Raw genomic sequence first — 15,547 nt, forward strand, 5'->3', positions numbered from 1 at the left:
AATTTTTTTAACACTGATGAACAACATTTACAATATAAAAGCATGAAAGTATCAATCTACAGCAGCAGCCTTCTGGACAGACCAAATCATTCTACAAATGCAAATGTGGACTGCTCAAAATCACTTGAAGGCCACTAATGTTGTGTACTTTTGACCATCCTGATCTAAAAGTTAAATTTACATAAAATATATACAAATTAAAAAATATACAAAGAGAGACAGTTTTATAAATTAATATTGAATTAATATTTATTATGATTAGTTTGGGTGGCTTTGATCTTCACTCATCCTCAGTCATCAGCCCTGCTGCTCCATTGTGGCACGTTTCTCTGAGTTTTCAGTGAAGGCTGACTTTTGCCTAACTGCCCATCCCCCACCTGGCAGCTGCAGAGGCGGTGGGCCCATAAACTAGTCATCCAATCAGAGTCATGCTACCTATTCCTCCCTGAGTTCAGCTGTGCCCTGCAGCACAGACAGGGAGCCATTTTCATGGAGGAGGAAAGCTCACCAGAAGAGACAGGAGGGTAGATGTACAAAAGAAAAGGTAAGATGTGTAATGTTTTGTGCTTTTGTACATTTAAGTAACCCAGACAGCAGACTTCTGCACTTCATGTGAATTTTGTCTAGGTCAGGCTTGAAGCTGTAAAATGATATATGGAAAGCTCACTGCAAGGCAAGTTTGTGTGACTTTTGTCCACTAAACACTTATAAAAGCTGTAAAACGTTATGGATTATTTATGCCTACATGTCAGAAGCAAAGAAACTACAGATTTTTTGTTTTATTTAATAGTACTGTGTAGTTAGTGCAGTTTACAAAATGGTGGCTAAAATGAAACTTAATGATTGAAAGTTGGGCACAAGGCTGAAGTTAGTTCACATTGTTTTGTGATGTTCAAGTTGATGGTTTTATTTTTTTAAAACAATTTTTCTCTTCTACATTTTTAGGTAAAATCAAAATATCACAAATGATGGATGAATACAAAGATCAACAATTTTCAGGTAATCATTACCATTTGTGTATTTTCAACTAATGTGGTTCTAGTGCTTAATCAGGCTGGTTCTTAAATAGTTTCCAATAATGATTTTAAAAAGTTCATCAACAACTATTGGCAATTTTTGCCATTTTATTGTCCTATAACTTACCTTTACTCTGTAAATATACATAAGAATAGCCTTTTTACTGAAATTTTGTCTGAACACAATTTAATAATATTGTTAACTTTATTGGGTATCAACAAGCAGGCAATGTCGAATCTTCTGCAACTTGAATGATTAACAGGACACAGAGGCAGACTTCCTGACTGCCGCTGACCAATGGCATATAGGTCAATCTATACCAGTGGTTCCCAGACTTATTTAGCCGCGCACCCCCTTCTATGTCCCGACCATGTCGACCCCCCCCCCCCCCCTTCCCCCCCAGCCCCCACATCAGGGCATGGCTATATATATATGTCCATCCGATGTCAAGCTAAACAGTCAGGGTTAAAAAAAATATGATCGACCTTTTTCCCCATCACTTTCATTTTTTAAATAGTAATTAATAAACATTCGATACCATTACATTTTCCTTTGATTTAATTTTAAATAAATATTTAGAGGCCCAGGTAGCACATAAACAATGCAATTTAACGGTTTTCTTAAAGTAGGAACGTTTAACCTGTGCGGCCAGAGCGCTCTCCTTCCTTCTGCGTAAACCTGAGCTGATCACCTACTTGTGCGTAATCAAATGTCTTTATGGGAAAAGATGGAAACGCCATGAGGTTCACTTTTGCCTCAGACCGACTTTTTGCTGTTTTATGGTGTGGCTGAATCTGCGATCCACTGCCACGCGGACAGGAATGCTGCAGTAACAGGACTTGTGGTCAGGTTCATGACTGGCTCCACTGGCTGGAGCGGACCCGACTTTAATACGTCATCCCAAAATAGAAGCTAATATCTTAATTTGACCTGAAATGTTGTTATAAAACCTCTTAAAAGTTTCTACGGAGGAGGCAGCGCTATTTCTGTCTGCAGTCTGACGGCGCGCTGGAGTTTACGCAGCGTGCGCACTTATTGAATCTGTGTGTGTATGTGTGTGTGCACGCGCGGCACAGCTCCATGAGCCGCTCAAGTCACCGCGTCTCGTTAATGGCGCTATTTAAACCAATGTTGTAAAACTACTTATGCCCAGCCCAGATGTGCTCACATGTGCACCCGTGAGCTGTGGTTCCGCTGGAACGCGTCTGACCTCTGTCAGACGCACTCTGAACTTCAGATCTTCAGCGTGCTGTTAATAGCCTGAATGGGAATCATTTGTTGATTTATTTTGTTACATCCACAATGTTCTGTTTGAGAGGTTTATAATGTCAGAACACCTGCATGAGACAGGGTGTTAATTACAATCTGCCAGAATGACTCACCACCTTCAGATTCATCCAACACCGTTAAAAATGATCAAATATGGAACACATCGGCGTGCACAGGCCAGAGTGCTGAAGCTCGGCGCATTGTTATTATGAAGCTAGGCACATGTGGAGGACACGTGCGCGACGGAACATATCGGCGTGAGCAGGCCAGAGTGCTGAAGCTCGGCGCATTGTTATTATGAAGCAAGGCACATGTGGAGGACACGCGCGCGCGACGGAACATATCGGCGTGAGCAGGCCAGAGTGCTGAAGCTCGGCGCATTGTTATTATGAAGCTAAGGCACATGTGGAGGACACGCGCGACGGAACATATCGGCGTGCGCAGGCCAGAGTGCTGAAGCTCGGCGCATTGTTATTATGAAGCTAGGGCACATGTGGAGGACACGCGCGCAAAAATATACTTGTTTTCAATTAAATTTATTGGGCCCACTTACTTTTTCTTTGGCCCACCCACAAATGAGTTTCTGGCTAGGCTAATGGTGACATATGACAGACTTCTCTGAGCTCCGCAGCCATTCCACTTTTCACCTCGCGCACCTCCTAGCGGCAGCTCGCGCACCCCCGGGGGTGCGCGCACCACACTTTGGGAATCCCTGATCTATACCTGAAAAGTGACCATTTGTGGCCATTACAACTCTCAACAGAAATAGTTCAGAAAGGAAATTAAAGTGTTCACAACTTTGTGTGTTTAATGTATTATTATTATTATAAATAGTTACTGTGGCAGAAGCTGGTGTGGTACACCTACAGGTTATTGTTCAGCCTTCTGATGCTCACGCTCACACACAGTGTTGGTGAGCAGCTGCGTCTGACTGCTGACACTCCGTGTGTGTTTTTTATTTCTGCAGTGAGACAAACTCACCTCACACCGTCCAGAGTTTTTCTTTAAAGCAACCATTAAATCCACCGTGTTGACGCATTTTAACAAGTTTCCTCTACGCTGCAGGAGTTAAAGTTTACCTTATGGAGTTAAAGTTCGGCAGACACTTTTGTTTATATCTGGCCACTGCGCGCCATGTGGGGGGAGGGGGGACTTGTGCTGCACACAGACAGCTGGTGTGATCAGCTCTGAAAAGCATTGATCACAATTTGCAGATCATGTTTAGTTTTCATGGAGATCGGCCGCAGATTCCTCTTCTGTCGGCATTCTAGTGATCGAAACTAGGAATTGAAATAATTCACTTAGAACGATTGCGGGGAAAATGCACAGTTGGAACCGGTTCCAATCGATGCTCGATGCCCAACCCTAAAATTTATACAGAAATTAGTTAGCATGAGGGGATCAGTAAACAGTGTGAGGTGACCTGTATGATGCACATAAACACAACTCGGCACAACAATTGTGGTGATGTAGAACATTCTGCTCAGTTTTAATGACCTTTTGTCAGACTCTAAAACCAAGAAATGGTTGCAGGCAGCAGGCAGACCCTTGCAAATCTTTTGCCAATAATTGCGACTCAACCCGTGTAACCATCAGAGCAGGGACTACAAAAATTGAGAAAAGGTGGAGAGATAATCCAAAACTGTTTTTGGAAAAGGTTACCAGCCCGGTCTGCACTAATCTAAGTTACTATCTAGTGTCATTTGAAAAGGCCTAAATGGTTGTTTCCAGACTATACATTTACATATTTAGGTTTCCTTGCCAGGTTACATTTGCCATGCTTTTTCAAGGTGAAGCAACTCCCAAAGGAAAAACACTGATCTGTTGAAAATGAAACAAACCGATCTGGTGTGAAAGTGCCTCTTGACTTTGAGAAAATACAATTGAGGTTTACATATGAGTTCACTAGACTAAATGTCTTTTTCCTAAACCACCTCATTAGATGAAAAGAACTCCACATTTGATTGTGGAATCGAAGAGAGGTTGAGAGTCATTGTGGAACAAGAACTACAAGTTGATGGTGAGTAAACTCTTCTGGAAACATGAGAAAATATATAAATATCAAGCAAACTGTAATAATGTTGATCACATAGCTTATCTTTGAAATCTAAGAGCATAAACCTTAAAACTATGGGCAGACCAAGTATTGGTTAAGGAAAGACTGTTATTATTGCCACTAAGAATTAAAAATTGACTACTGGAAATGGAAGTTTCTTTTGCAATTGCCATGATTTAAAGGAGTGGATGATTTGATACATTTACAGTGGTCTCTAGTAGGATTTAATGCCTTGTAAGTTAATCTTGGTGGGGGAACAAAGCAGTGCACCATTTTGTAGACCTAAAAGTTCCCACTTTACAGATGAGCTTCATACTGCAGGTTCTGGAGTCTTATTTCCTGTTATTTGTCATCTCTTCCAGGATTCTATAACAGCAAAGCAACTCTACCACTGGCTTGCAACGTGGATGTTTTATACCCACAAATGACTGAGGGAGCTTCTGCCATGTGGTGGTGTTGCTATTGCTAACGGTTAGCTTCTACTAGCTATGACGTCTGCTGTTTATTACCGAACAATAAAACAACAACCTTCCCCATCATGAGTGAAGATGGCTAACTCCATGAATGCCATGTCAGTGTGACGTACATTCCTTGGCCACTTAACGCATTAAAGCAAATTTCTAATCTTCCAATCACATGGTGGCAACTCAATGCATTTAGGCATGTTGATATGATCAAGACGATTTGCAGCAGTTTAAACAGAGATTTAAAATTAGGAAGAAAGGTTATTAATTGACATTTAATCTGGCATTGCTGTCTGTGCCAGATGGGCTAGTCTGAGTACTGTATTTTCCACACCATAAGGCTCACCTGATTATAAGGCGCACAGTCAATCAGTGTCCTAGTTAAAGGTTTGGTCTGTACATAAGGCCTACCTGATTATAGGGCGCACCCAGCAAAGCAAACGAGCACACACTTAAGACAATTTGGGCAATTAGATCTAAGCCAAACATTACTCCACTCATTATCTATGCTAAAAAATAAATTTCTCATTATTAAAGTAACATTTAGTCCCAATTTAATGCACGGGTGCTTTTAGCAGCAAGAATGAAGATTTGGTAATGGCATGACTGACTGAACACTCCACCTAGTAGTGCATAACTGGTACAATAAGCCAAACAAAGGAGTTAGATCAAAATCATAGTTTATTCCTCTCATTCACAGTAAAAATAACAATTTCGTAATTATCAGTGTCATATTTTGCACGGATGCTTTAAGCAGCAAGAAAGAACAATCAGACGTAAGGCTGTTTAACAAACAAAAGTCCCATTTTTACGCGCAGGCACGGCTGGAGCAAAGATGCGCATTCAGACAGCGGCAACACAACTGTTTGCTTATGTTTAATATAAACATATTCAAAGTCCCAGTTTCATACAGAGCGCTGTTGCCCGTTCAGATCGGAAAAAAGTATGGTACTCACATATTTTTTTTCATTCCTCGTCCATAAATCCCTCAAAATCCTCATTCTCCATGTCTGACATGAAGAGCTGATCCAGCACTGAACCCAGCACGCTCGGCTCATCGCCGTCAGAGTCAATGTCACTGTCGTTGCTTGGCTCTCCCGTTGTGATCCCGGCCTTGGTGAAAGCTCGAACAACAGTCTGGACGGAAACATTGGCCCAGGCATCAGCGATCCACTCACAGATGGTGGCAAAAGTCGATCGGCTCTACCTGCCCGTCTTGGTGAACGTGTGTTCGCCATCAGTCATCCACCGCTCCCACTCTGCTCGGACTTTCGCTTTGAAGGACCGGTTCACCCCAATGTCCAGCGGCTTGTGTTCTTTGGTTAATCCACCCAGTATGATGGCGAGCTTCGTGTTCATCCTCTTCACCTGGATTTAAACGGCGTCGGTGAGATGGGCCCGCATGAAGTCGCAGATCAGCATGGCTGGAGAAGTGTGGAAGAAGCCGTCCCGTCTTTTGGTGTACACCTCCCGCAGCCACGCCGCCATCAAGTCCTCATCCATCCAAACCTTCGGGTTCGCCTTGATGATCACGCCGGCGGGAAACTTTTCTTTGGGTAAAGTTTTCCGCTTGAAAATGACCATCGGCGGCAGCTTCTGGCCATGAGCCTGGCATTCGAGCATGACGGTGAAGCAGGACTTCTTGTGGCCGGTCGTCCGCACAGACACCGTGCTGTTCCCCATTTTCTCCACGGTCCGGTTCACCGGGATGTCAAAGGTAAGCGGGACCTCGTCCATGTTGATGATGTACTGGGGCTGGATGTTTTTGTCTGCCATCGTCTTAGTGCAATGGGCGTGGAACAACTCTAGCTTCTCAGCGTAGTCGGCAGGTAGCTGCTACGAGACGGTAGTTCTGGTGCGGATAGAAAGTGCTCGCCTCCGCATGAAGCAAAAACACCAGGAAGGTTCTCCTATGAAGTCCACAATGTCCATCTCTCCTGCTAATGCCGCAGCTGTGAGACGAATGGAGATGGTGCTTTGCGACCAACTGCTCAACTCGGTTTTCAAGCAGTGGCCATCTTGCCTTGTTGACTCTGAAGCTACGCTGTTTTCTTCAACTGTAGCAGCTGGTCTTTCAACTTTCTCCACTTGCAGACCATCGACTCGTCAATGTTGTTTTCCCTTGCTGCTGCTCTGTTTCCATGCTCAACGGCGTGAATGATGGCTCTGAGCTTGAACCCTGCCTCATTAGCGTGTCTCTTTGCTGGTGCCATAGCTGGTTACCGGTGTACCTGTGTGGAGCAGTGCCACACCCTTTATTTTGGTGAGGGTGGGCGGTGCCACTGGCCGGCTCTTTGTTTTCCTGCGGACGCAGGTGTGGCTGGCTTCACTTATGTCCAAAATACATGTATATAAGGCGCATCCGTATTAAAAGGCGCACTGCTGGTTCAGGGGAAGATCAAAGGTTTTTAATAGCGCCTTATGGTGCGAAAATACTGTATTTAATAAAATAATGATTTTCTTGGAAATTCACACTCAACTATATTAAGGGTTTACAGAGAATGGTCTGAAAAAGGGAAAACATCCAGTGAGCGGCAGTTCTTTGAATAAAAATGCCTTGTTGATGCCAAGGGTCAGAGGAGAATGGACAGACCAGACTGGTTCAAGCTGATAGAAAGGCAACAGTAACTCAAATAACCACTCATTACAACCAAGTTATGCAGAAGAGCATCTCTCAATGCACAACATGTCAAACCTTGAGGCACATGTGTTGCAGCAACAGAAGACCACACTGGGTGTCACTCCAGTTCACCCAGGCTCAACAACATTAGACAGTAGAAGATTGGGAAAATGTTGACTGGTCTGATGAGTGTTGATTTCTGCTGAGACATTCGGATGGTAGAGTCAGAATATGGCATCAATAACATGAAAGCATGGATCCATCCTGCCTTGTATCAATGGTTCAGGCTATTGGTGGTGGTATAATAGTGTGGGGCACATTTTCTTGGAACACTTTGGGCCCCTTAGTACTTAATAGTCATTGTTGCAATGCCACAGCCTACCTGAGTGTTATTGCTGAACAGGTCCATCCCTTTATGACCACAGTGTACCCATGTTCTGATGGCTACTTCTAGCAGGGCCATGCACCATGTCATAAAGTTTGAATCATCTTAAACTGGTTTGTTCAACATGACAATGAGTTCAGTGTACTCAAATGGCCTCCACAGTCACCAGATCTCAATCCAAAGCACCCTTGGGGATGTGGAGAAATGGGAGATTTGCATCATGGATGTGCAGGTGACAAATCTGCAGCAATTGTGTGATGCTATCATGTTAGTATGGACCAAATCTCAGGAAAAACTCCAGTACCTTGTTGATTATATGCCATGAAGGATTAAGGCAGTTCTGAAGGCAAAGGGTTTGAAGTTCTGGTACTTTTCTAGTTTCTTGTGTTCCTTTTTCTTGATTTTTCTATCACTTCGAATTGCTACATAAACCTCAACTGCTGTCCTCTGTTGTTTGCCCACCATCAAAATATGTGGTTGTTTCACCATCACCATTTTTTCGGTCTGCATCTGGAAGTCACACTGGAGCTTGGCTCATTCATTCTCTACAACCTTGGGGGGGTGGGTCCACTTTGACCATGGGCCTTCCTGTCCATACTCTGCACAGATGTTCCTGTACAATTGGTTGTGTTGTTCCATGTATGCTTTCCCTGCCAGCATCCTAAACCCTGCAGTTATTTGGTGGATTGTCTCATGGGCCTCTTTGCATAGCCTACACCTTGAGTCTTGTCTGGTGTCTTGGCATATGTTGCTCTGGTGTTCAGGGCCTGCTGCTGCGCAGCCATGATAAGTGCCTTCGTACTATAATTCAGACCAGCTCTTTCTAGCCATTAGTATGATTTCTTCATCAACCACTTCAGTTATCTGTCAATGTAGGGGTTTTCCTCACAAGACAGTAATTTCAAGCGCCTCTTACTCTGTTCGTCATTGTCTGACACATTGACTGACAACATCATCTGTTGGGGCCTTATCCTTGATGTACTTATGAATCTTTCTCATCCTGGACAGTGGCTCTCACACTTTCTAGTTCTTGGTCTCCTTCCTTAAGGCTAGTGTACAGTGTCAGGGTGCTGGACTTGGGATGGAACCCTCCATGCATGGTTAGGAACTTTCATGCCTTAACATCTGATCTGAATTCCTTCCTTCGGCCAGCTTATTATTCATGCAGTATATTTGATTACTGGCAGGATGTAGCAGTTGATTGCCAGAATATTGTTCTCGCCATGCAGCTGACTTCTTGGGATTTGTCTTGCTCGTAGGTATTTGGATGTGGCTCCTTTCCTTGCAGCCTCATTGAGGTTGGCATTTGCTTGTGGGATACCATTGTGCTTGTATGCATTCTCAATATCTGCTGCTGTTCCTTTTAAGTGTGAGACCCCTTCTGCGTGGACTACTTTGCCTTACTTTGTCACTACCTTCTCAAGTCCAATTTACATTGTGATATTAGTGCTGTATGTATATGTATATATATATTTATATAAATATAATTGTTATAAAATCAGATGGAGAACAGCCTACCCTTTCTAGTACAAAGGAATCAATTAAAAACTGTCAAAGATGAGAAACACAAGATGGGACAGAGAGATTAAGAGCAGTTCTGCTACAGGTAAATACAGGCACTAGCATAAATTGGCACTAAGATGCTCTGAGTTTTGGACTGTTTATTTTGTATTGTTTCCAGATGAAGACCGGAGGCTCTCAGCTCACTCAACAAGTGAAACTGAAAACCAAACGTTGACTGCAGCTATCCAAGATTCTGATGGCGATTTGGAAGACGACTGTGATATTCATGGTAAATGCCAGTATAGTTGATTATTGAGCTTCTTAGTTACTTTGAATGAAGACCAACTGACTTCTTTGGTTTTCTGAAGAGGTTTCACTTGTCATTCAATGTTTCAGTTCTGCTCCTCGAGTAAGTAGGAAACATTTTAAGGCAACCAAAATGCAGTTGTCTTCATGCAAACACACCAATATTAACATGACTTACAGTTTCAAGAAAAAGTAAGTGAACTATTTGGAATTATATTTTTGGAACAAATTGGTCATAAAATGTGATCTGAGCTTCATCTAAGTCACAACAATAGACAATCACAGTCTGCTTCAATGAATGGCTCATTTCCATTGACCGTTTTAGCATGGAATGGGAAGGATCGGGTTGCTAAATTTGCTGTTCCGATTGTTCTGTCTAGACAACTTACTTGTACCACGCCAGTCACGGGACTTTTTGGGCTTCCTTCTGTTGTAGGTCCAGAAATTTCTGTAGCGGTATGGTTAGGACAGAGCAACAACACAGGCCACTGATTGGTTGACAGAAATTACTCACAACTTGCAGCAAGCAACACAAACGGAGTTCTGTTGTTTGTATTTTTGTTAGCTGTACATGAGTGTGAAAAAAAATCCAGCAAGTGGCAAGTTTTGGTCACATTCATAGTTCTATACGGTCACCTACAGAGTTCCATACATTTCTCACTGACATCGTGACAGTCCACAGGAAGGGCTAGATTGAAAGGTAAGAAAGGTTGTTTTTTTTTTGTTATCAGCGGATGGAAGCCAAAGGATCAGAGTGGACTTCGGCACAGTATTGTGCCAAGATGAAGAAATTAAAGCTAGGCTGGACCGTGAGAGCAGACCCATACCAGAACACACCACTCCAAAATAACGAGACCCGACCGTTCCAGACCCGGCAATGGAAATACCCTATTATATCACACATACAATTGTGTTTTCATGTTTTTATTAAACACATCATGTAAACATTCACAGTGCAGGTGGAAAAAGTATATGAACTCTTGGTTTTAATAACTCATAACTTCCTAAACCCTAACCTCCTTGGGCAGCAACAATTTTAACCAAACATTTTCTGTAGTTGCAGATCAGACCTGCATAACGATCAGTGATTCTTGACCATTCCTCTTTACAGAACTGTTTCAGTTCAGCAATATTCTTGGGATGTCTGGTGTGAATGTTTTCCGGAAGTCATGCCACTGCATCTCATTCGGGTTGAGGTTAGGACTTTGACTGGGCCACTCCAGAAGGTGTATTTTCTTCTGTTTAAGCCATTTTGTTGATTTACTTCTATGCTTTGGGCCATTGTCCTGTTGTGTCACTCATCGTTTGTTGACCTTCAGCTGGTGGACCGATGGCTCTAAGATCTTCTGCAAAAAGTTAACTTTAAAATGTCTTGATAAACTTAGAAATTAACTTTGCCTTCGATGATAGAAATCTGTCCAGGCCCTGATGCCGCAAAGCATCCCCAAGCCATGATGCCCCTTCCACCATACTTCACAGTTGGAATGAGGTTTTCATGTTGGTGTGCCATGTCTCTTTTCATCCACACATACTGTTGTGTGGTTCTTTCACCACTCAACAACTCAATATTTCCACAGAATATTTTCCAGTGCGGCTGTGGAACATCCAGGTGCTTTTTTGCAAACTTTAAACATGCAGCTAAATTTTTTTGGGACAGCAGTGGCTTCCCATGAACTTTTGAGTGTTTATGTATCGTACATTTGCCAACAGGAATGTTGGCAAATGCCACAGATCTTTGTTAGTCTTTACACTAGAGGATTATTCTGTGCCACATTGACAGGACGGCCACTCCTAGGGACAATAGCAGCAGTGCTGAACTTCTCAATTTATAAACATCAATGTTTTGTACATAATTTTATGACCCTTACCAGTTTTATGCAAGTTAACAACTCTTAATCTTAGGTCTTCTGGGCTATTTTGCATGACGCATTGTTCACATCATGCAATGCTTCTTGAGAAAAGCAAACTCATAAATGGTGAGTTTTTTATAGGGCAGGTCAGCTTTAAACAACACCTCCAATGTCATCTTATTGATGGGACTCCAGTTGGGTGACACCTGACTCCATTTAGCTATTGGATGTCATTAGTCTAGGGGTTCACATACTTATTCCACCTGCACAGTGAATGTTTACATGTTGTGTTCAATAAAAACATGGAAACAATTACTTGTGTGGTTTTAGTTTAAGCATACTGTGATTGTGACTGTCTATTATTGTGCCTTAGATTAAGTTCAGATCATATTTTATGATTAATTTGTGCTGGAATTCACATAATTCCAATTTTCTTGAAACTGTATGCATGTAAACCTGCACCAGTGTTTGGCTTTTTAGCTGAAAATTCAAATACTTAAATAAATTTTATTGTTCCTTAGATGGAGAGTTGCAACCCACAAGTTTATCAAATAAACTTGTCAAAAGAAGGAAAGCCCAAAAAAGACATGCAGACAATGATGGTGGTATGTTATGGCAGACTTTGGAAATTTGGCCAAGACTGATATTAACTATGCTGATTCACATGTATTGATTTAAACTTTTTAATTAGACAGGGGATTGCTGAACTTGTCTGTGGAAGAGAAACATGGCAAAGGACAAAACTCTATTACAACTCTCAATGAGGACAGTGACGGAGATGAGTGTAAGTCCAGTCTTTGGGAATGCAGATAATGTGCTCTGGCTTCTTTCTGAACAATTTCTATATCATGGTTTTGTGCTTTTCAGATGGAGAAAAGCCTTTTGGGATTTCTTCCACAAGCCCGGTCCAAAGAAAGAAAATGAAAACCAAGCATGGAGTGGCTGCTGCTGATCCTGCTCAATGCGGTTCGTACAAATAAATTGGTTTGTATGGTGGTAGTTTAAAACAAAAGTCAACTTGAGGCCTTTCATAAGTCAAAATTGGCTATTTAAATTGGATTTGGGGTCTCAATTGCCTCTGTAAACACTACAAACATGAAATAAAATTATCAAAACATTTTCTGTTATTGTTTGGTTTAGGTAATTACCGTAAATCCTCTAATACAGGCCTGTATTCAATTAACGGCCGGGTCTCATATTTTGGTCGGTGTCGGAGTCGGCGGAGGTGAATAATGGCCGGTCTCTTATTGTGGCTGGGTGGAATGTGGTAACAAGCAAGTACGGGGGGCGGTTGTGTCATCGTCTCACTTTTGATTTGCCAGTGATAGACCGCGAGGGTAACTTTAACCGTGCGGAGACGAAGAGGAGGCGAAAATTTGATATCAAGATCAAAGAGAACGTGCGCTGCAGAACACTGGGGAGCAATAGGTGTTGTATGAACTAGTCGACATCACTATAGTGACTTTTTATGCCTGTCATCGACTAGTCGCTGTCACGTGATAATGACTGGCAAGATGCAGCCCTCGGAAAAGACAGCAGCCTGCTATCAGCAGGTGACAAGCTCCTGCGCTCGGGGGGGCAACGCGCTGTGCCAGAGCGTCGGTACTGACACGCGATCATTCATGTCGGTTCATTTCCTTTAATGTTTTCTGTCTTTTATTTGCACCTGATGTGTTTCGCTGCTGTGGAGCGGGGCACATCACCTTGTCCTCCGGTGACGCACCAATCACTGATGCGGCCGCCAAGCAGGGAGCACTCCGCTGTTTTTGCGGTCGGTAGATCTGCGTCCTGAGCACGGCCACCGTAACATTATCAAATCAGGTGTCGCCACCTCAAAAACTAATCTAACACACGATCGTTCATGTCTGTTCATTTCCTTTAATGTTTTCTGTCTTTTATTTGCGCCTGATGCGTTTCGCTGTGGAGCGGGGCACATCACCTTGTTATTCGGCGACGCACCGATCACTGATGCAGCCGGCAAGCAGCGAGCACTCTGCTGTTTTTGCGGTCGGTAGATCTGCGTCCTGAGCACGGCCACAGTGACATTATCAAATCAGGTGTCGCCACCTCAAAAACAAATTTAACACGCGATCGTTCATGTCGGTTCATTTCCTTTAATGTTTTCTGTCTTTTATTTGCGCCTGATGCGTTTCGTTGTGGAGCGGGGCGCATCACCTTGTCATCCGGTGACGCACCAATCACTGATGCGGCCGGCAAGCAGCGAGCACTCCACTGTTTTTGCGGTTGGTAGATCTTTTAGAACTGCAGTTCAAATGTAACTCATAAGGTGAATATATATATGAACCCAGGTAGCAGTTTCTCTTTAGGATTGAGAGGAGATGCAGGAAGATAATAAACAGGCAGGACAGAAAAATAGTCAAATAAAAACAAGTTAGTTTTTGTACCTGGTGGTTGCAACAGACACCATTGAAGGTAATTAGAAGTGAGGAACAGAAAATGAAATAATTATTTTAATGTTTAGAGCAGCAGGAAATCCGAGAGGCTGCAGGCGCATCAGTGAGTTTGCGGCCGCTGCGCAATCTAATTTTAATTGTCAAAAAGTCCAGCAAACCAGTAGTTCATTTTGCTCAAACAGAAATAGAGGCCTGCCTCTAATTCTGGCCTTCCTTCCAATAAAGGCCTGGAGCTTGATGAGCTTGAGTCAAATACAGGTCCAGGCCTGTATTAGAGGATTTACGGTATGTGCCTTAAACAACCTCTTTTCAATATCCCTTATTGAGATGTCAAATTAAAAACCAGCCAGTTACCTGACCTGTACGCAGAATCTTCAGCTTTGAACAGGGACAACAATGTTGTCCAATCATTGTTTCTGGATTGGGAATTCTTTAAAGCTGCATTGCTGCATGAATTCAAGCAAAATGAGGCCAAGACAAGTATTGATGCATAGAAATAAAGACTTTTTAATTTGAATGTTTCTCTCTTATAGGGGCAGCAGTAGCTCAGGAAGTTGAGTGGGTTGTCCAGTAATCTGAAGGTTGCAGGTGCTATCCTGGCTCTGACCAATCAATACTGCTGTTGTGTCCTTGGGCAAGACTCTTAACCCACTTTGCCTGCTGGTGGTGATCGGAGGGACTGGTGGCGCCTGTGCTTAGCAGCCTTGCGTCTCTGTGTGCCCCAGGGCAGCTGTGGCTACATCGTAGCTCATCACTACTAGTGTGTGAATGTGTGCGTGAATGGATGAAGTATACACTGTAGTTTAAAGCACTTTGGAATTCTCTATGAAAGGCACTATACAAGTGTGGGTCATTTATCTTTTATCTTGCATATTTTATATTTTCTGAGACACTTAAGGCCTGAAACATTAAAGCATTTAATGCATTTATGAGGGTTTCATATTCTCACAATAGTGAAGAAAAATGTTGAATTGTGTTAAAATTCAGATTAAAAAATATGTATACTCGTAATTTTGAGAAATTTCTTTTAGCTGTATGTCATGTTAATCTTAACATGACATACAGTAAAATCATAAAGAAATTGAGTGCAACAAAATAAAGACAGCATCAACTAAAGATGTATCTTCTTTTTTGTAGGTCATTTGCAAATTAAAGGGAAGACCCCATGGAATGAGCAGGAGAAGCTGGCAGTTAAGCAACACTTGGCTGTTTTTGCGGAAGGTGCCAGGAAAAAAGACTGTATCCTATGCATTGAAAAATCCTCTCCTGTTCTCCAAAAGAGAACCTGGAAAGAACATGGATTATGTGTAAAATGAAATTATAAAGATTACAAACTCACTAAAACATTAAGGCATTTCTAAGTGTCTCGAAACTTACACAAATGTTAATGTTTAAAAAGCTGTAAGGCTTCTGTTTATATAATAAAAATGTGTTAAAATGCAATGAAATCAAATTATTTAAAAATATATTAACTTGTAAGTTTGACTTTATCAAAGAACCACACAACTGAAGTTACCTTATTGTGTTTTAGTAAATTGACCACTTTCTCTAAAAAAATAAAAGTGGGCTTCTTCTTGCTTATAACATTAATTTAATCCTCACAGTATATATATTTAAAAAAACATATCAGACATGGTTGTTTTGCTCCAAAATATGAGATCAA

At 42.2% G+C, this 15,547-nt stretch overlaps 1 protein-coding gene across 3 annotated transcripts; it reads left to right on the top strand.

The window, feature by feature from the left end:
* The first annotated feature begins 405 nt into the window (after positions 1-405).
* LOC139061587 (uncharacterized) lies at positions 406-15,327 on the top strand. 3 transcript variants are annotated; one of them, XM_070546147.1, is made up of 9 exons: positions 434-544; positions 628-673; positions 946-999; positions 4,229-4,306; positions 9,493-9,603; positions 11,992-12,075; positions 12,162-12,254; positions 12,338-12,436; positions 15,022-15,327. In XM_070546147.1, exons 2-9 carry the CDS (start codon positions 655-657, stop codon positions 15,198-15,200), a joined length of 717 nt encoding a protein of 238 aa, XP_070402248.1. In that variant the 5' UTR covers positions 434-544; positions 628-654; the 3' UTR covers positions 15,201-15,327. The 3 variants fall into 3 exon arrangements, with proteins under 3 accessions (XP_070402250.1, XP_070402248.1, XP_070402249.1); XM_070546148.1 differs by having other exon boundaries at positions 474-544; positions 633-673; XM_070546149.1 differs by lacking the exon at positions 628-673 and having other exon boundaries at positions 406-544.
* The last annotated feature ends 220 nt before the right edge of the window (positions 15,328-15,547 follow it).

Source organism: Nothobranchius furzeri, chromosome 17 (genome assembly GCF_043380555.1).
Source record: "Nothobranchius furzeri strain GRZ-AD chromosome 17, NfurGRZ-RIMD1, whole genome shotgun sequence".
Taxonomy (NCBI): Eukaryota; Metazoa; Chordata; class Actinopteri; order Cyprinodontiformes; family Nothobranchiidae; genus Nothobranchius; species Nothobranchius furzeri.